A 20,938-nucleotide genomic window follows, 5' to 3' on the forward strand; every position below is an offset into this window, starting at 1 on the left:
GGGTTCAAGAGAATGGTGTTGCTTTCTAAAGCCTCACAGTTCTGCTTCCACCAGTGAGTGGCTAAGTGGTTTGGAGTGAGAAACTCTTTGCAGGTGAGATGCTGATTTAGGTTTCTGAGGCCATCTCAGAAACTTTGTTTGAAGAAAGTGAATATAGGCAACACTGACTACGTTGCCTATATTCACTATATATTCACCAGCAGCTTGGAACAAAACAGCCCTTTGCAAGCAATCTCTGCAGTAGCAGTCCAGTGAAACTTGACTTGGAATATTGCTGCTACACCTAAAGTAAAAGCAGTCCCAAAATGACTACAAACACTTGCTACTTCCTCTGTGCTATTAAACAGATAATAGTCATCAGCTGACAGAGTGTCCAGACAACTAATGCTATTCAGCGCATTTAGCAGAAAAAAATAAAAGAATGACTCTTCATTTCTCCCTTCACAGGCTCACAGGATCCTGTTCAGACTGGTGGGGACCTGGGGGGCTCTCCAGCCGCAGCCCCAGCCCAGAGCTAGCCGTGGATTCAGACCGGGCTGCTCAGGGCATCACACAGCAGGGCACAAAACCCCCAAGGATGGACATGGCCCAACCTCCCCGGGCCCCAGCTCCACCGCTAGTCTGTCCTCATAGCTCCAGCCTGAGCATCTCATCTTTCAGCTTGTGCGGCTGCCTCTGGTCCTTCTGCCACCTGCCACTTTGAAAAGCCCAGCTGCATTTCTTTCTTCCCTCCTGTCGGTCTGGGGATGCTGTTGCATACCCCCAAAGCTGTCTCTCCTCATGGCTGGACCAGCCCTGATCCCACAGTCTCTCGGTGGTCCTCTGCTGAACTCAGTCATGGTTATCAACTTCTTTCCTGTACTTGGTGTCCCAAAATGGATGCACAACTGCAGAACAGGGGGGAATAATGACCTCCCTTGACCTACTACTGTCTGTGCCCTTGTTCATACAGCCCAGGATACCACTAGCCTTCTTCACTGCCTGTATCAGATGTCAGGACATACCAAAATACAGAAATCAGTGACGGGGCTTGTAAATATAGAATTTTAACAAAGTCAGAGGTGGACACTGCATCTGGTAAACATCTCTCCCTCACCACCTCCAGCAATTTCCCTTCCTTTTATTTTATAAAATGAAAAGTTATTTTAAATATCGGAGCACTGCAGCAGACTAAAGACTAATACTTTCTAGAAAAATCTTAAGTTTTTCAATTGACAGGATTGAAAAATGTTTTCTCAGAAATTTCAGGGCCTTGCTACAAGACTTTGCCCACCCAGTTGTGTCCCTTTCAACGTGTGTTCTGCAATCAAGCTGATACTTGAGTTATTAGTGGTTAGCTAATTTCCTGTAAGTTAAATTAAATTTTTTAAATAATTGTTATTCTTATGAAACAATAAATAATTAATTTAGGTGAGTGATTTATGTTAAACTTGGCTTAACAGATGAATTGTTTCAATGGTAAAAGTTTCTGAAGTTCATAAGTAGGGCAGTTATATTTGTGATAGCTTGAAAGCTTTTAAGTAGTATGGTTTTTCCTTTTAGTCTTTCTTTTTAAATGTGATCCAGCTCCTCCTCACTTCTTTTACATTCCCTTTTCCCCTGATAAAATAAAACGACAAAAAAATGTTATTTGGTTATAGACTTTATTCTCATAAACTGAATATTCACTCAAAGAGCCTCAAGATAGTTGAAATGTAGGTATAAGCAGTCACCTAGTCCATCCCACCTTTCTGAAGGACAATTGAATATATTCAGATTCTCTCTCGTGTCTTATCTATTATCTGACATGTCTCTGTTTTCATATTCTCCCTATAATCTGTTTCTACGCTTAACAGGCTACAGTAAAGTTTTTCCCCATTACATAACTCTGCCTTGCTGCAAATTATATTAGTTACAAATTGCCTTAATAAGAAAATGAATTAAGGGTGTCTTCTTTATCTCAACCTACTATGGATTTGAAGGCTGTTCTCATGCTCTGTACAACCTTTTTTCTTCTAAACCAGACAAACTTTATTTCTTACACTTTTTCTTTAGGCTGTGTTTTCTTAACCTTTCTCATTCTTGTTCCACGTAATTCTTTGCAGCTTACATGCCTCTTCCACTTAAAGCCTTGCAAGCATCATTATCTCCTCTATCTTATCATAGCATGGAAAAACATTTACTATTTTTAGTATAGGATTGCATTTGGATTCTCACTTGAAGTCCACTGTAGCCTTAGGTTTTCCTCTGTTCTTCATCAATCCTTCTCCATTTTATGTGTGTGTATTTTGCTTTTTACTTCTAATATTTGGGACTGCATTTCTCTTTACTTACATAACTTTCCCCATATATGAAGTTTATTTATTTATCAGATTCAAGCTCTGCTCTGCAGAGTAGCTGCAAACCCTTTAGCTCAAAAATATATTCATGTACTCTTGCTTTCACATCCAGCTTGTGTACTGAAGACACTGAACACTAATTCTCCATGCTAAACATCTGTGAGCTGATGCCTTTTTCTGTTTTATGGTGATCGCTGCAGTCTGCATTTGGGGAGATGTTTTCTATCTGCTGTATACATACGTATATATGCTGTATATTCATGATAATTTGATTTAGACTATAGTTTCCCTACTTTGCTTATCATGTTCCTGTGGGACTTCTATAGCCAAAAATGCAACTTCAACATCAAAATAGTATGATAAAGGTTACTGGTGTGGTTTGCTTGTAAACTAATGACTTTCTTCCTCAGTTTCAAACATTCCTACCCAAAACTCCCATCATTTTATAAAACCTACTAATATTGAGCTTTGAGAAAATAAAGCACTTCCATACATCCTGAAATGCTGTTAAGGTATCTGATGTAGTCACACCACTACACTATGTTCTTGATACCTTCTGTTTTGAAGTTTCAGGAGGTGGAGGGAAGGGTAGAGTAATGTTGGCTTCTTCGGTTTAGTATTAGGCTGGCTGCTTCTTTCTTTTTTCTGTTGAAGTTGGTCTAAAGTAACTAAAAATCCAGCTGATAGAACAAGAGTGGCTCCTGCCATGTAGAAACCTGCTCTGTAATCTCCAGCCATGTCCACAATCAGACCTGGAAAGAAACAAATGGCAGCAATGTGAATGATAGAAAACAGGGTAATGTGAATTAGTTCGGTAGTGTGAACATACCCTCTGAAGGGAGTACCCTGGCTACGCCTGTCTTGCAACTTTCTACATCATGAGTGCATGGAACATCACCCCATTATAGCATTTTAAGTTTCGAAACACAACTCACATCTCATTTACTTCGTGTATGTGAATTGCTAGTAATACAAAACGCTTTACAGTTTGAAGCACTTTCCAGCCTAAAGCACAGCCAAAAATTAAGGTAATGACAGAAAAAAAAAAAACATATCATGCAGCCTTGTATCCGAGTAGCCCCATGTTCTGTGGTGTAGCTATCACCAGCTGCTGTAATTTGGGCTGTCACTGTACAGCACAAGAGAGTTTAAGGAAGGAAATGAGAGGCATCTGCTGGAGACAATGTTGGAGAGGTTGCCTGAAGTGTAGTGGGATTTCCCTTTCATTTTACAAAGAGTCATGGATGTTAACAAAAAGACCCTAGGTTTTAGGCAGCTTTAAGCCAACCGAAATACTTAATGCCATTGTGTACTGTACTGTAAAAACAGTAGTTTTTAGTAGTGGCATTGCAGCAGTATGTGTGGTAGTATCAGCCCTGCGGGTACAATGGCAGGTTCATTTGTGGGCTGATGAAGGTTGCTGGCTTGGTCTCCCATTGGAAAGTCTGTCCGCATTTAGTGTACTCCCTAGCCCTCACTCCAAACTAACATCAGTCCTGCTAGGCAAAGGAACTCTGAATCTAAATCTTTTAGATTTTATCCTTAAAGCAGGAGAGAAGAGCTCGGGAAGCACTTAGGATTCTCTTCTCTTCCATACATTCTAGCTTACTATATATACACAAAGAGGTTACACTGATCCCCAGGTAATCAGTGCTAGTGACCAGCCACTATATAAATGTCGTTAACTTTGTATTTTGTTCAGATCTTCCTAACATACTTTTGATACTGTTCTATCTCAAATTCTCTACAAATCTTTCTGGTTCCTGTATTTTCAAAAGTGAATGAAAATATTCCAGTATTTAGTCTGACCCATTTGTAACCTCTTAGTGGTGTCATTACCACAAAAGTCGCTGTGCCACGTGAGCAGCGGTCTTTGGACGAGCACTCAGATCCACATTTTACAAGCCACAGTGGTCTTTTTTCTGCCATATCACTTTGTAAAGTCCCTACAGCTTGCAGGTTTTGTGTCTTGCATTTTTCCAAGACAACTTTGTCTCATTGCCAGCCCATAAATCCATGTGCTGTCTTATTGTCTGCTTTTTCTTCCCACTGTTATGTGCTGCCTCCCCCATTTATTATATTGATTAGCTCAAAAGCTGTCTGAAAACAGCAGGCTTCTCTGTGAATATTTCCTTGAGGTTTACATAGCCTAATGTTTCAAGCTGTTCAAGCTGACCTTCTGTAGAAACCCTCCCAGCAATACCAGCATTTATGCAACATCGCTAGTCTCAGATTTCAGTTTCTTCTCTGAAAGTGTGGATCTGCTGCTTGTCTCAAAGGTACACTTTCATAGCAAGAGGGTGGGAGTCCACTCAGTGGAATTCTGTGGGATTTAGGAAGCAGCAACACCACTATGCAAACCCTGCCATTCTTACCTGCTCCCATGTTGAATAGGTATCTAAATCCACATAGAAGATGGGAGCAAGATATTGTGGAGAGGAATTAATTTTTTTTTATATATGGTTCTTGGTTCAGATACCCCTGAGCTAAAAAAGGGGAAAATTTCGGTCCAGATTCATATTTTTTCAGTTTGGGTTACCGTTCCCCTTTCTTCTTGTAAACTGTATTTGGCAGAGCATCATCTTAACTTACCAGCAAGAGGAGGCCCCACAAAACCTCCAGCACTTCGAATGAGCATGAAAAGTCCTAGAGCACTGTCAAAATCTGGCATGCCCGCAACATCTGCTAGCACTGTAATGTGAACGGCAACTGTCGTACCAAAGAAGAATCCATAGAAGCCAGTGAATATTGCCAAGGACAGGTAATTGTTAGCCAGTGGCAACAGCATCAGGGAAGTACTGATCAGTGCAATTGTCATTGTCAGCAAATGAACAGTTCTGGTAATGTGGAGATTGGCATACCAGCCACATAGCAGTCTGCCTGCAAAGTCCACTGTAGCCAAAATGGATAGGAGGGATGCAGTCCACGATTCATCTATTCCCAGGCTGTAGCTAAGTGGAACTAAAAATAATGGAGGAACAAAAAAACTCATAGCAGCTAATAGGCCAAAAATGGCATAAAGTACAAACTCTGGTTGCCTCACAAGCGTCCAGTTGAAGGTTTTGTGTGTGATGGGAGACTGATCTTTGTCTGTCCTAGATTCACCATCGCCAGGTGGTGTCTCAGTTTCAGAATGGCTAGCCTCAAGCAGGCAGCTGCTTGCCAGGGGTCGCATCAGTGCTCCACAGACACAAATGTTGAGTTGGATGCCACCTATGATCAAGAGGGCACCTTTCCATCCATATTGACTGATCAACCACTGGAAAAATGGCCCAAATGTGAATGCAAAGGCAGATTCTCCAGCACTGGCAATAGCATTGGCCAAAGCTCTTTTCTTGGAAAAATAATGGCTAACAATGCTAATGGCTGGCGTCCATGAAAAGGAAATCCCAAGTCCTGAAAAACACCAATACAAATAGCACCAGTTAGACACTATTGAGGCATTTTGTGAAGGTGGAAATTAAAGCAGTCTGTGCTCCTACATTTGCAAAGTTAAAAACTGGTAAAAGAAAATAATTTTTGTTCCTAGCAGAAGCATGAGCTCAGCTGTACCATGTGTAAGAGTTTATTTACAGTGTATATTCTGTAAGAGCAAGCTGTACGTTCAAGAAAAAAACAGGAGTATGAACTATACAGTACTATACGCTCACTGTGAAGAAAAAAAAAAAAAAAAAAAAGGTTGGTTTGACAAGTTTGCCAGTGGGTGAGAAATTACATGGCGGTGTGGTTGGAACCGGAGGGATGTCGGTGTCCCTGCTGTCCGAGCGAGGGCTGGCAGCAGACCAGGCCGCTGGGTTAATCTGAGCCGTGCTCAGAGCAGGGGGCAGGAGGACGTGAAAGCAGCTGCTGCGCTTTGCGCCTGGTGTTCCTGCCCCACCGCTCTGAGCAGGCCTCAACCTGCTGTACGTCACAGCGATTTTAATGGCTCCCTAGAAACTATCTGGCAGCCCAGGGCTGCCAGAGAGCTCAAATTCCAGACGTTTTCTCAGGCATCCAGCGTGGAACTGGGAATGTTTTATTTTTCTCCCTGCCAACTCCACTTCCTGTTCCAGGAAAATGTGCTGGCTGTAGGAGACAGCTTTCTGGCCTGTTTTCACCTGGAGTAAAGGAAAGGATTGAAATCAACTGAAAGCCTGGGCCTGTGTTCAAAACATAAGGTTATTTGATAGAAAGCACAAAATTTTGGATCTCTATGTCCTTGTACTTCAGCACTCCAGATCATTTAAACCTTCACAGAGCCTTTGGCTCCAAGTAAAAAAGGAAACACTTTTCATTTTCTGGTTGCATGTAATTTGCAGGTGAAAATTACTAGCATCTAATTATTGACCTTCTTCATTGCTGCAGGTTTCTAGCACAAATTCTTACTTCCAGAGTGGGACATGAGGGAAATGACCTTTAAAGAGGGCTGCTGGTTCCAGTTGCTCATGAAATCAAAATGGAAACCGTATTTTTAAACTCCTACAATTAGCAGCCTCACATAAGGGCTCTGAGCTGCTGGTGAATGAAATCCACAAAGTCATAAAGTTCATACCCTGTAGGAAGCCAGTTGTTGCATACATCCAGATCATGTTGAGTCCAAGACATCCCAGTGCCATTCCTGAAAAAGCCAGGAGTCCTCCAGTGATCACAACTGCCCGATGGGTGTACCGTACACACAGTGAGCTGGCAACAGGGGCTGGATCAGCAGCAGAACACGAGAAAGATAAATACATTAGGAACATTAAGCTGATTGACAGCACCAAACAATCAAATAAAGCATTTGGAGGAGAAACACTGTTATAATGCTTGTCTTAAACAGCCAGAATTCTGCTGGATGGGGGGGATCAATTGAGATTTTAAAACTGGATTCTTGCTGATAGGGAAATGACTGTCACTGGGACGCAGATTTTAAAACATATTCAAAATAGCTGGACTTTTTTAAAGGGAAAGTATTCAAGTGCCTTCATTGCAGAATAGTTCTGTGGAGTTTCATGTAAGGACACAACTAATGACATGACAGAAATTTGTGTAGCATTTCAGCAGAACACGAAACCCCGGTCATACAACCTCCAGGTTAACCTATAAAAATAGTATTAGAATGTATTATCAATACGGCTGGCATGAAAACTTTCTGGAGAATACTAATCTTCATCTTTTAGAGCTTTGCAAAATTATCTGTTCATGGAATTGCAAATGCTTTATAAAGGACCAAAAATCAAGGTTTATGTCGAGGTAATACTTCTCCAGTAAATTTGCAGTTCATTTCTTAAATTTATTTCAGCAGTATGGTTCCTGTCAGCAGACTACAGCAACACTTCAACACATGAGGGCAAAGTTGCACCAAGTACAGATCTGAGCTGGTGCAGCAGTTCCAACCATCAAAGCACTGGTCTGGAAGCACCTGAAATGCTAGGGCTATTTTTGCTTCATTAAGGATCAGTTATACTGCCTGGCTGTTTTTCCATCAGTGTCACAGAGTTACGATCAAGGCCATGCCTATCATGGAAAGTGACTCGCTGTTCTGTGGGGATGATTTAACACCCCAAGTTGAGGATTATTTTTAAATACCTGTGGACTGTAGAGGGATCCCAGGCAGCACCTGACACTACCCGTTCTCGGTGGGGTTTAATAGTGCAAACAGGGAGTCAGCTCCCTACGATCTACTAATATTCTGGAAACTGGAGTTCAGGAATAAAATGAAATTCAGTTAATGAGGACCATGCTTATAAACTGAAATAGATGGGAAGACAATGAAAAGAGAGCAGTCAGCAAGGAAGCTTTTATAGTCATTTGTAGGGGAAGGTTGTTGTACGTTCACCTGTGTTAAGTAGGTTAAGAGAATTTGGTAGCTAGAACAACTGAAATAAACCTTGCAGAGAGATATTAATGGCTGCAAAATCTGCAGGACATTCAATATCTGCTACTACACCAGCAGGTAGCTGGCAGAAGTTATACAAATCCCAAATGTCTCATCAGCATTTACAGCAAAAATACAATGATTTGATAAGCATGTAAAAATGATACTGGAATTCAGTCATGGTCTGTAAGATGTAGTGGAACGGATGAGACAGGATAAAGCATATACAGTTAGAGGATTGTACATATATGATGAACAAAAGAAGAGAAAAGTAGACTAAGGATAACAAGAGAGAGATCCATAGAAGTGCTTAAACACAAGAGAAACATCTGCAGTTGGGGCAGAAATACTGCCCAAAAGCAGTTTTTGAAACATCTGCAGTTGGGGCACAAATACTGCCAAAAAGCAGTATTTTAAACAGAAAATGAGAAGAAATAGGCAGAAATTGAATATGGATTAACAGGAGGAAGAAAGAAGCTAGCCACATAACTGGAGACGGGGAAGATAGCTAGGGTCCAAAGTCTGAAAGGATACAGGGCAATACACAGAAAACTTACAAAAAACGGAAAGGGATGACAATCACAGTTTAAAAAGAAAGGATATGGGAGATGTACATCACTACCAGGAGAGGGCCTATGTGTGTGATGGGGAGAATCCTTGCTGTGGTAAATTGAACAGCCTGTTGCAGATGCAAACTCCAGAAGTAGAAGCATGTGCTCTCCTTCCACAAAAGACACAGAGCTGCTTTTGAAAGGATCCAAATGGGAAAAAATAATAATCCACTGATCATCCTTCATACTGAGTCAAATGACACTGAAGGTTTCCCAGAGGAACATATTAAGAAAGACTAAGCCAGGCCAGGAAAGATGCTCAAAGAACTGGAGGCTCAGATGATCTTCAGCAGAAAGTCTTCTGGTCCCTATAAATGAAGCAAAGGCAGGACAAGATAAGGAAAATTACCTAGTGACCCAAGACATTATGAGCTTCTATACAGAAGGGGGTTGGAACATTTGGCCATCAAGCTGTATTCACTGAAAAAGGACTCTTTTCATTGGATTTCGAAGGATGAAAAACAATTTCTGCTGAAAATTACAGCTGCCTTCTTTGAAGTAGGCCAGCCTCACACCTAGCTAGGCAAATACAGTTTTGCTGGTTTATACTTTATATTATTATTTAATATACTCTATCCTTGATACATTCCTATATAATGTAAATATATATAAAAAAAAACCAAAACAAAACAACAAACAAACAAAACAAAAACCCAAAACAGACTTAAAAAGGACTTTGAGTTCTTTTATCCTCCTATGTTGGCTTTTTTTTCTTGTTAAGTTCATATGCCTGAATGACAAAATAGTATCACAATAGGTCATGATAAGTCTAATTTGTAAACCAAATTTGATAGATTCCCCTTTATTAATTTCTGTAGTCTGTGAAGTAGGTGGAAAAGCAGTTTTTTCACTGATTTGTCAATTAATTATTTGTGTCAGAATAAAGCAAGCAGCAATGATAACAGTTTATGAAACTCACAAAATCTTTTTGACTCATGGCTTGCTTTATTTTTTTACTTTGACTTTTGAATTATTGTTTTGTTCTTCTGAATAAATTTTTCAAAGAAAGATCAGTTGCTCATGATCTCAGGAAGTACTGCAGTTACAAGCAATAATATTGATAGGTGTGGACTGAGTAGGATGCATATAATTATATAGTGTCTGTGCAATGAAATGTCTCCACAAACAAAATTATGACAGCATTTATTATGTAAGGAATTTATTACATAAGGATACTTACCTATTGCAACTATTTAGCTGTATGAGAATAAGTAGAGTGGACTTCGCAAATTTGGTACAGATTGTGCCTGCACATGTTTGGAATCCTCACCATAATGGTGAAGGATCATCAAGTTTACAAAGGTGCAAAGGACTCCGTAAACAATTAAATTAAGAGTCAAATGCAGCATATTTGGTATTTTTCCCTCCTTTGTTTGGTGAGATATGGTATTTGACCTGATTGCATAGTTCATTACCTTTGACTGGGAAAGTTCACTTCTCTTCCCTTACTCTCTGTTTGCATGGTCTCGTCTTCCTTATGCTCTCCATGAGTGAAGTGGGGTGTTTTTTTCTTTTTAACTCAGTGATTTTTCTGTTAGATCAATAACTTGGAATCATTCAGAGGGGAAAAAGGAGAGCTAGAACTGGCAATACACAGAAGGAAGGGGGACCTTGATATGATAAAAAGATGTGGCAGAAAGCAGGAGTGAGAGTCACCATTTTGGTATTTGATTGCTTATCTGCTAGGCAGGGTCACAGTCCTTATGTCTAAAAGTACTTTGAAAAAGCGGCAGTCACTGTAAGATCAGTGGACTTGTACAAACCAGTCTAAGAGCTTGATCCAACAAGCTCTGCAGTTCTTCTGATTATCTCAAATGAGTTTGATTCAAAGCCTGTAGGAAAATTGAATCATAAGTCTAGGTACGTGAAGTTCTTTATGGCAATCAGATTCCTGCGTATGTGTAGAGTCCTCATTAACCCATTCCATGTCTGAGGCATGGATACATTTTTATGAGAGGAAACAAATGCCAATTTTCTGTAAAGACAGAAGGAGGAAGTATTGTCCTTACACGTTTTCATTTTGTGGGTTTTTATAAAGGAGGTCTTCAAAATCTCTTGATTAGTTAAGACATTAAAATAAGGTGCTAGAGGAGCACTTCTACCTACCTCCTAAATGAAAGATGGCAATAGTTACTGATGTGATCCAGGAAGTGGTGCTTGCAAGTTCATCAAAGTGCTCCTGGATTTCAACAAAGAACAGACCAAAAGTCTTGAGGACAGCAACAGTGAGGCCCATCACGATGAAGGCTGACACTACCACAACCCATCCATAGCCACCATCTGGTGGACTGCTGTCTTTGGCCTGCATCTTTTCTAATTCTCAGGTCTCCTCTCAGGCGTTTTTTGCTGGGGCACTAGCGATGGTGGTGAGGATTCTTAACAGATCTGCAAATTAGTAGAAGGACCAGCATTAAAGAAATCAGTTAAAGTTTCTAGGAATGGCTTACAGAATTAATCACCAAGTGAAAATACAATATGCATTTCAGTGGTTTGATTGAAAATATTACCTTGGAAACATGCCCCAGGAGACAAAAAGCAGGGTAGAAAGTAAACAAAAGAAAGTAAAAAACTGGAAGAAGGAAAAATATTTAGGTAAGGGGGGCAGAAAAAAGCAGCACGTACTGAACCAGTATAGCCATTTTTACAGTGTAAGCAACTTGCAACGAACACTGCACAAGAATTTTAGGGCCCTCAACCTTTAAGCATTTATAAACATTCATGGCTCCAGCACTGCAAGGCGTTTTTGCCAAAATGGGGAACATGCTTCCTTTTAAAGGCATCTTAATAGGGAAGCACATCTTATTAATGCATAACTGAAAAAGTGTATTTCCCCTTAGAAGTTTTGTGACAAACTTGGAGTAATAATGCAGTGCACAGAGGGCACAGGAACTGGCTGAGGGAGGAAAACATTCCTACATTTTTCTTGTTTCTTCATGGACACTAAATTCTGAGCAGGCGTGTTGTAGAGAATGCAGGAGACCAAAAAAGACATGGCACAGAAAGCAGGTTTGTTCTAAGAAGGAGAATGTGAGCTAAAGATAGCTGAAGATGTACTATACTTACATTTATCATCCTTGTGTGCAGCTGGAAAAGGTGAGGGTTAAGAGAGTCCATACCACTAGAAGCCACCCACTGAGGTACATGGTCTCAGGAGGACCTAAACCACTGCAGCAGGGTAGGGGAAAGAAGTGTCAGAGCCTTGTAGGGATCAGAAGCAAAATCATTCTGCTGCCATATGTCTGGCTCAAACTTCAGACTAACACGCGGCACTGGATGCATCTGCACGATGGACATAGCCAGACAGATTCATCAGTTGCACAGGGTCTCAGACAACATCCTGAAATTCTTAAAACTCAGCCACAAGAGCAGGAGGAATGCCTTGTGGTTGAGGTCTATATGAGAGAATCTGGCTTTCATTCCCAAGCTTCTGGGTGACCTTGGGCAAGTTGTTTGATTATGCTGTGTCTGTTTCTCCCATTGTCAAATACAGCTAATACTTTCAAGGGTCATGAATTTTGTGAGGTTGAAAAATTAATACTTGCATTAGTCCACAAATACTATAAGAAAATACAGAAACTAGATCAAGTTGTAGTCATGTGTTCTGATATTGCCGAGTTCAAGTGGCATGGTCATAATTTGATTTGCGGCACTGAAGAACATAAAAAAAGCATGCAACATTCAAGCTAAACGAGCCTGCCTAGGCAGAGTGATGCTGATATTACTGCACTCTGCATGGACATGCCTGGGCAAGGGATTATGGTTTCTGCCACAAGACAGACAGAAGAAATCACGCTACTTATCAGGCAGCACCCAGACTAAAACAGGTATGATACAATCTAATACTTCCTGACACCACCCAGCCCACTTCACCCTCATTAGGCAAATTCTGCCCTAGGAGGAGCATAAATCAGGCCCTACTTCTCACAAGACTTAAATGAACAGTCTTTTTCACGACCACAAATACCTCTCGTATGTCACAGCTCAGAATTCATCCTCCAGTCTCTTTTAATGATCACAGTGTTACATGAAACTCCAAAATGAAATTACTAATTCAGTTGCGTGATTAATTAATGAGGTAGATATCTGCCAGGAGCCCTACATGCTGTAGGGAACTGCTGGAATGCCTGAACAGAGCAGAAGAAAGCGTAGATGTTGCAATGGCTGGGTATGTTGTTTCTGACACCATGCTCTGCTTCCTTCTCTCCTTCACTTGCAAGTGAAAGTTTACTGCAAGAATGTAACTGAGAAAAAACTAAGCTGCAAAAACACACCCAGGATTTCTTTTTGCTCTTAGCTATCGAGTAACAGTAAATGGTAAAGTTTTAGTATCTTCACTTTCTCCTTTTGCCCTTGAAACTAATCTTTTAAAAGAAAGGAAAAACCTGTGAGGAAACTGTCCTTTCTCTTGTGCTTGGCCACACACAATGTCCCTCAAGAATGTAAAGCCATGCTCAGAAGCATCAGCATTCTACCTAGCATCCCACTAACTTCTACCTCCAGGTTTTCCCCTGGCAGCTGGAATGGGTGCCCCAAGAGACACAGGGGCTTCAATTAGGAAAGCCACAATGCTGTCATCTGTGCTTGGTGTGTGCATCAGCAAGAGCAGACAGCTCTGCCAATAGTATTATCCCCTTCATGGTGAAATTTGCCAGCAACAACATACAGGCAAAAGTGCAAGCTTTATCTTTGCAGCTGGATAGCTACAGAGGCTTTCTGTGGCACTGGGGGTGTTCTTTATTCTTGCTTTGCAAGTTCTCCAAGCTATTTCTGCTTTTATTTCTGTCAGTGAATCAGAAGGTTTATCAGACAATAAAATTATATAAAGCTTGTCTGACTGCTTGCATTTCGGGGTGCCATATAAACTTGCGAAGACTGATACTTGTGTTACTTGGTTATCTTGTGTTGCATGTTCTAATTTGTTTTTTACAGAAAAGTAAATGAGTTTAACATATTTGCTGCATGTTGGAGAACTTGGTGGTGGAATCAAGAAAAGACTGTTGTTGCCATGAATCTTGTTTCCATGCAACTCATACATAAAACACCCCAAATAACTATGCTCATTCTCTCTCAGAGGCTGGGTAGACTCTTTGTGAGATGGTGACACTTAGCACTTTGCAGAAACAGGTTGCCTGATGACAAAAAAGGCAACATTAAGTTTTTCCATGCTTAGATGAAGAAAGATGACTTGTCAGTGGGGATTTGGTTTAGGTTTCCAGTACAAGCATGCTACTTTACCTTGGATTCAGACTTACCAAATAAAAAGAAAAATAAATAATAAGAAGAAAATACACTTGACGTACACTATGGCAAACTACTTCTACCAAAGGCTGATACTGGGACAGGACCACCAGCTAGATTACCTTGAAAGTAGGAAATATTCAGCAAAATCAACTACATAAAACTAAATACAAAGTAGTTTGACAACACAGTAACTAATAGAGTCTTGTTTTAATGGTTGTATTAGAAGAAGGTTTGAAAGAAGCACTGAAATAAATTGTAATTTATGCTGAAACTTCCTTCACACACGTGCCTTTGCACACAGCCAGGGAATAGGTACCTACTATGTTTGTCACACTCAGATATATCTGGTATTCATGTAACACTCAAACCAGTTCTGCTGGTGCTCTCACACTGCCGCAGCTTCAAATACAATAGAGCCATGCTAGTTACTGCTCTTCAGACACAAATTCAAGAGGACCTCTTAATAAAATTCTCCTTTCTCACTTCATTAACATCATTTTAGTAAAAGTCCGTGCAATTAATATGGTCTATAACACAATTTACTGACAAAGCATATCAGAATGGAAAAGAAGGGCTGAATGCTCTGAGCAGCCAGTTTGAAGTTACAAGAAGTATAGCACAAAGAAATTACCTTATTCAGGTAACCCAGGCTTGTATGGGATATGAAGATCTCTCCTCACCTTCCAGTTGCATGTAAGTTCTTGAGTTGTGCTCCAAACCACCAGGTCATCTTACTCATTGCTCCTTGTACGCAGAGTCTATCTGAACAAGCCAATCTGTCTCATTCAGGATGGATAAGCCATCAGATTTTATAAGAATTCCTTCTTCCCCTCCCCCAAAGTCATTTGACTCCACCTACACTCAAAAAAACAAAGTTCTGTCCAGACTAGAGATCAAAGAAAGCAAAATCAGAGATGGGTGGAGGGAATGAAAGAAAGAAGGCAAATTTTATACTGCATCTGCACTGTACTTGTACTACACTTGGACTGCTGTCCACAGTTTTTAGTGAACTCAGTTATTAGGCCAACGAGAAAGTTCAGATGTGTCAGCCAGCCTCAAACTCCCTGGAGTTCTAGGGCGGTTACTGCCAATATTCGCTCAAATACGAAACTCATCCGTGGCTGTTGGGCAGACGCTGGAGAAAGCTGAGCATCACATCATCTGTATCAACTACAGAAATAGTGGGAAGCTCGAGTATGTTCTCCAGGTCCTGAGCCTCAACATGGACAGTCAGAACCTTTCACCATATCAGAGAAGTCCCTCTGTTATATGCTTGTTTTTTTAAGGGCCTCCAATTCTTTATATACTGCTGGACCTTGTAAAGCTTTCAACTCCTGGCTTTCGCTGCTGGTTTATTGTAGCTGATTCTGTGTTTCCTAGTAATTTGCCTTGCAATAAGATCTGGTGGCTATAGCCTGCGTTGTGATACCTGGAGAGGAGGGTGGGTTGTTGCAGTAGCTTCTTGCTTTTTGAAATGTTTTTATTTACATGCTTGTGTGCTTACCTTATGGCTTGGTCAGTAATCTGTGTAGTTGGTGTGTGCTAAGAGGAAGTACGAACATACAGGTTGGTCAGTGGACTTGTATAACTAAGAAACAGATCTATTTCATATTTTTGGCATTTTTCAAGTGGGAAATCAAGTTCATGTGGTAACGTTCTAATTTTCTTTTGCTGGGAGAATTCTCTAGGACTGTTTTGTAGGGCTGGAGAAGTCAAAAGTATGGCAAAGAAAAATTATGGGGTAGTTTTTGAAGTGTATTTAAGTTTGCACTGCTGACTGAAAAGTTGCTGCCAGCCTTTCTTCATCTTCCTGCTGCTATGTGGGCTTTCATGCAGTGAGCCAGACTGGTGAACCGATCCTGCTGGGAAAAACCTATGCTGGGGCAATTCCTCAATTTGGAGAAATTCATTGTGTGCCTTCAGAACGCAGAAGGCAGAAAAAAAATAGCTAGGAATGAAACTTTGTAGATGGGGCTGCTTAATCCAGAGGAGACACTCGCATGGCAATTATAGCATAGTATGTTCATAGCCCCCACGAAGCTGTGAGCCTAGAAGCTCTGCCATACAGACAAGGGAAGCTGGTGGCTCCAGTGGTGCCAATAAGGCGCAATAACTGAATTGTGGACTTAACTTTAAGGCAAAGTTTCAGAGTAACTTGTCAGCAGTGACACTGCTCCCATCTGCCTTCCTCCTTCCCCCCCACGCTAGACAGTTATGTGCCACGTTGCTGCATGGCTTCTGTTTGAGAAACCTGAAAGGCTGTGAGCTGAAAAATGTCTTTAAGCCATATTTTCTTTACACCCTGATATATATAAACTGGATCAGTAGGTCTGGTTCTTTCACAGGCTTATTTCCACTCCTTACTCTGCAGGCCTACATCGCCTTCCAGAGCCTCACCATGAAAAAAATGAACGGTGTAGAAATTGAATGTGTGTAGATGGATGACACCAAGCTATATTGTCCAGACAGATGCACATATCACAGTGACCGTGATAAATAAGACTACATTTCTAACATAGTTAGAGCTGTAAACCAGATGAAGACAAACAGCAATCCAAATGGATTTTGTTGATGACAGCAGAGATGAAGCCTCTCTGGACAACCTGTGCCAATGTTGTACCACTGTCATCATGGTATTTTCCTCCTAATGCCTAGTTTGAACTTTCCTCGCTGTAGCTTATGGCTTTGGCCTTTTGTCCTTTTCCTGTGCTACTCAACTGAAAGCAAAAGGCAATTCTTCGTATGATCACTGCAGGCCTACAGAGGGTTTTGAAGTCTTTTTTGCCAGTTGCACTGAACTTCTGTGCAGTCCATTAGAAAATACACCAATGTAGAAAAGGAGGTACAATGTAGAAAAGGAGGATAGCCTAGTGGATGAGGAAGAATAGCTGCTTGAAATTGCCAAGCCTAGGAACTAGTAAATAAGGATATACCATGTAAACAAAATTAGATTTTCCTTAATAGTTTGTATCCCCTCCCTTTTTTTTTTTTTAATCCATTTAAAATGCTTAAGATGTGTTAGCACTTAGGAATCAGACATTAAATCAGCAGTCAGATGAGAAAAAGCCTTTAAAGATTAAAAACCTCAAAGATTTTTTTTCTATCTGGTAATACATATGGGAAAAGAGCAGGATTCTTTGTAGTAAAGACACTTGGAAAGACTTCCTTGCTATTTTGAGTTTGTTATTCATCAAGAATTTTTCATTATTTCAGTACTGTGTTATTTTTCAGTCATGGAGGTTTAAGTCGATAGAGAAAATAATGATTTTGGAACAGTTCATCAGTCCATTGGATCATTTTTTAATATTATATTCACTGAAATTATTGGAGATTATGTGCAAAGGAGTATTGTCATGGTCTGTCATGACTGTGGCTTAAAAACAGATGGTCTTACTGATAGTACACTGAATGTTCACTTTCTACAGTTCTTCCTACTGCACACATCTTTAGTTATATCATTCAGTTTGGGTTATCCAGAACTACTATTATGAATTACTACCACAGTAGCTTTTGCTCAGCTGATCAGCCTAAATTATCATTTTCATAATTTTCTGTCAACATATGAGATCTTTATGCTATACCTGCAGCTTTGTACAGTACTTCTCCCTATTCATCCACTGTTTTTCTCCACATTTTACATTTGAAAATTAAGCCCAAGCCTCTCCCATTTCTCCTTAAGAAATAAGAAAAAGCTGTAGACCGAACTTCTATAAATGCTACTTACATTATTTCTTGTTTAGCATTTAAGCATTTCAGAACACTCTTAAGAGAGCTTTCAGGTTTCCATTCATACATTGGAGAAAATAGTTTATTTCAGGTGGCAAGAAGAGTCATTTCTGTTTAGATCTAGTTCGTCAGCTCAGCTTTCACTAAGTCCAATGGCTAGCTTCCACTTTAAGTGCTCGGGTAAGCACAAAATACATTCATAGGTAGACTGCTACATGAAATATCTGCTGTGAAGTGAAATAAGAATCTGCCTGGAACACCCGTCCTTCAGAGAATAATAGTGACTTATTATTAGGAAGAGATTATGCTTCAATTCAGTCCAATTAAGTCATAAAGAATTATTGAACCATTCAGGAGTTGGCTGTGTCTTGGCTTTTACTATTAGGTTTGTAGCACAAAATTGGCAATGGCTTAAGCAGAGCCTGGCTATAGATGCTTTTCAAAATGCCTTTTCCTCAATGGTCTCAAAATTAAAAATTGTGACTATGTTTTCGGTTGCTGCAAATGGTTTCAGCTCCATTGATTTCAGAGTTATTTCACTCCTTTCACCAACCAGGGAAATTCTTCACTGATTTCTCAGTTGGAACAGGGCTGCTTTTGAAGAAGACACAAAATATGTCTTTTGGCTGTCTATTATTGTAGTATGTATAAGATGTGGAAAACAAGTCTCTGGAGGGTAGTTCTTATTTAAATAGACTACACAAACGTAAAAGGCCAGCCTGCCATAAATACACACAGAGCCTGGCAAAGTCTCCTAGCAGTCAGCTGTGCTCTGGTGGAAGGACATAAGGATAGCTTATGAAACCATGCTTCCTGCACTCAGCAGTCCTTGGTGGGGATCACACTTGACCTTCAACCTGGACCTACCAGCTCTTATCACATACACACCCTTTTTTTACTGACCAAAGCTTTCTGAGAACATTATATAAACAGATAGTAAGCCAAGATAAAATATTGCCAGGTCATATCATTTCTCAGCCAACAGAATATTTACCAAAATGACTGTCTCTTTAGTCTGTGGTGTTAAATGACTGCTGATGTAATATGGGTAGCCTGAACATGAATTGTCTGAGGACTGTGTGTAGGAGAGATGCTAGCATGGGAAAGTATTGGGAAATGATTATGGAATAAATAAACAGACTGACATTGCTGCCAAAACAGCTGACATGGGTTGCTAAACCAAACTGGGTAAGAAAAGAAATGTAGGTGAGTGTGGAGAGACTTGAGGTCCTGAAAGAAAAAGGAGATTGAGATCTGCTCAATGTGATTAGAGAAGGAGAAGCAGGGAAATGATTTGGTTGCAAAACGTTAGGCTGGTGAAGGAGGTGATTTCTGTGCTTGTGTTTTGTGGAGACAGGATAGCTGGCAGGATTTCACAGAAGTTGTCAGACTGCACAAAGTGACATATTTAATAGTTAAAGGAAGAATAAATGGCTTATATTTGGACTGGGTTCCATTTATCCTATTGTCAGCTTAAGAAATTATTATTAGTTTAAGACTGACTGACCCTTTCCAAGCTGGGAGCAAATGAAGAAAAAGACCTCTATCCTGAAATCCCAGCGGGGGTGGTGATAGCCACCCTCCCCTTTCTCCAGGGTAACATCAAGGCCTGCCCCCCTTTAATAACAAAGGGAATGCTGAGTCTGCATGGGAAAGGGAGCCGTGTATCCACAGGGAAGAGGGTGACATAAAGCCTGTATTGGCTTCAACGGAAGGGTATATCTGTCTGAAGAAAGGTTGTTTTGTTTTTCAACAAGCAATAATCAGTTCATTTTTTGTATGGAATTGTTGGGGTTTGTTTTGTTTTTCAATAAGCAACAATCAGCTCATTTTTACTATGTAATTATTGGTTATGATTACAGCTCCCATTACAAAATAACAGGGTAAGAAAGAGAGGGACCACAGAAAATAAGTACTGCTAAACAGGGAAGAGAGGTAAAAACTTCTTAAGCTTACCAAAACAAAATGCAAATAACAGTCTGTCTGTGCCCTATCAATCTAGAGTCTGTAAGTGGTTCTTCCACCTCCTGTTCCAGAATGAGTGACCAGGGTTTCATCAATCTGGTTTAATCATGGGATAGTAGTGGAAACACCCAATTCTTGGGTACGTCTGGAGTGTTGATGAGGCATTTGCTGTCCTTGTATCTTGGGAAAAAAGATGGATGTGTTTAGCTAAATGAGCCCTTAATACCCTCTGGTTGATGTCCGGGAAAGATTTTCACAAGGATTCAGCTGAGAGTACTGACACTGAGGGATGTAAGCTCATTAGATTCCCTGTGCCATTTTCTTAAACTAGTCTACCATAGGTAATGCCATCAATGGCTACATACTGAAACAGAACAAAGTCTTAAAAAAAAGATGAGTCAGTATGAGTTTGGTACAATGCTCTGGGTGATGCTCTGTTTGTGTTGAGAAAGGAATGTACTCTGAATAATTAGAAAAGATAAGGTGGGCACCTGAAGGAGGTAAGGAGACCATCAAGTCAGGAAATCACTGAACAAAGAAAATTGAAAGTCTACTCCACCTAGATCCCACCTATTGTGAACGGAATGATTAGGTGTCAAAATCAAATGAGCATGTATGTTAAGATGTTGTGTAGCCTCTCACGAAAACTGTATAAAATACCTAACTTTTCACTGAAAACTTTGGAGCTAGTTTGTCTGGTGCAAATTGGCTAGCTCCCCAATGTTGCACGAAATAAATAAATACCTTTGCTGTTTAAAGACAAAATTGGCCTCTGAGCAGTTACTCTGTGCTGTTTTGGCATCAATTAATGGCTAGATACTGTAGTTTGGAGTTATGTCATAAAGTGAGGCAATAATGACCAAGAAGAAATGCAAACTCCCCAGACAGCATGAAGTGTGCCTGTGTGGAACAGTTTTCAAAGTGAACAGCTGCTTATATCTGAACTGAATCCAGGCTACACAAGACTACACTGTGTTTGTACAAGGGTGGATGCTTGCACTGAGTTCTTACAATATTCTTTCTGGTTCCATGTTTAAGACTAGGATAGCTACAGATAATAAAGAGCACCTGTTGATTCAGAGCAATACTGAATGCTTATCAAGTGTGCAAGGCAAACATTTTCAGGCTTGCAGCACACGGAATCAGAGGCTGGCCATAGCTAAGAGATGGAGACTAGCCTGTGGGTAGTAGTGACCAAAAAAACCCCTTGAAGACAGGGTAGAAAACTGACTCAATCTAAG

General features: G+C 40.4%; 1 protein-coding gene across 1 annotated transcript; it reads right to left on the reverse strand.

Annotated features, from left to right (window-relative positions):
* Positions 1-2,843: 2,843 nt before the first annotated feature.
* On the reverse strand, positions 2,844-11,073 carry LOC130142194 (monocarboxylate transporter 13-like). Its single transcript, XM_056323685.1, has 4 exons — positions 10,872-11,073; positions 6,850-6,993; positions 4,911-5,714; positions 2,844-3,070 (listed from the first exon to the last, which is right to left on the reverse strand). Exons 1-4 carry the CDS (start codon positions 11,071-11,073, stop codon positions 2,844-2,846), a joined length of 1,377 nt encoding a protein of 458 aa, XP_056179660.1.
* Between the last annotated feature and the right edge of the window lie 9,865 nt (positions 11,074-20,938).

The sequence above is a fragment of the Falco biarmicus genome, chromosome Z (genome assembly GCF_023638135.1).
Source record: "Falco biarmicus isolate bFalBia1 chromosome Z, bFalBia1.pri, whole genome shotgun sequence".
In the NCBI taxonomy this organism is placed as follows: Eukaryota; Metazoa; Chordata; class Aves; order Falconiformes; family Falconidae; genus Falco; species Falco biarmicus.

Bases quoted from the DNA above. Each gene is read 5' to 3' on its own strand.
- LOC130142194 (XM_056323685.1), bottom strand. From the start codon at position 11,073: ATGCAGGCCAAAGACAGCAGTCCACCAGATGGTGGCTATGGATGGGTT. The intron at 6,994-10,871 runs GTAGGTAGAAGT...CTGCTGATCCAG, and splicing joins TGCCATCTTTCATTTAGGAG to CCCCTGTTGCCAGCTCACTG. The intron at 3,071-4,910 runs GTAAGTTAAGAT...GTTTCTTTCCAG, and splicing joins TGTGGGGCCTCCTCTTGCTG to GTCTGATTGTGGACATGGCT.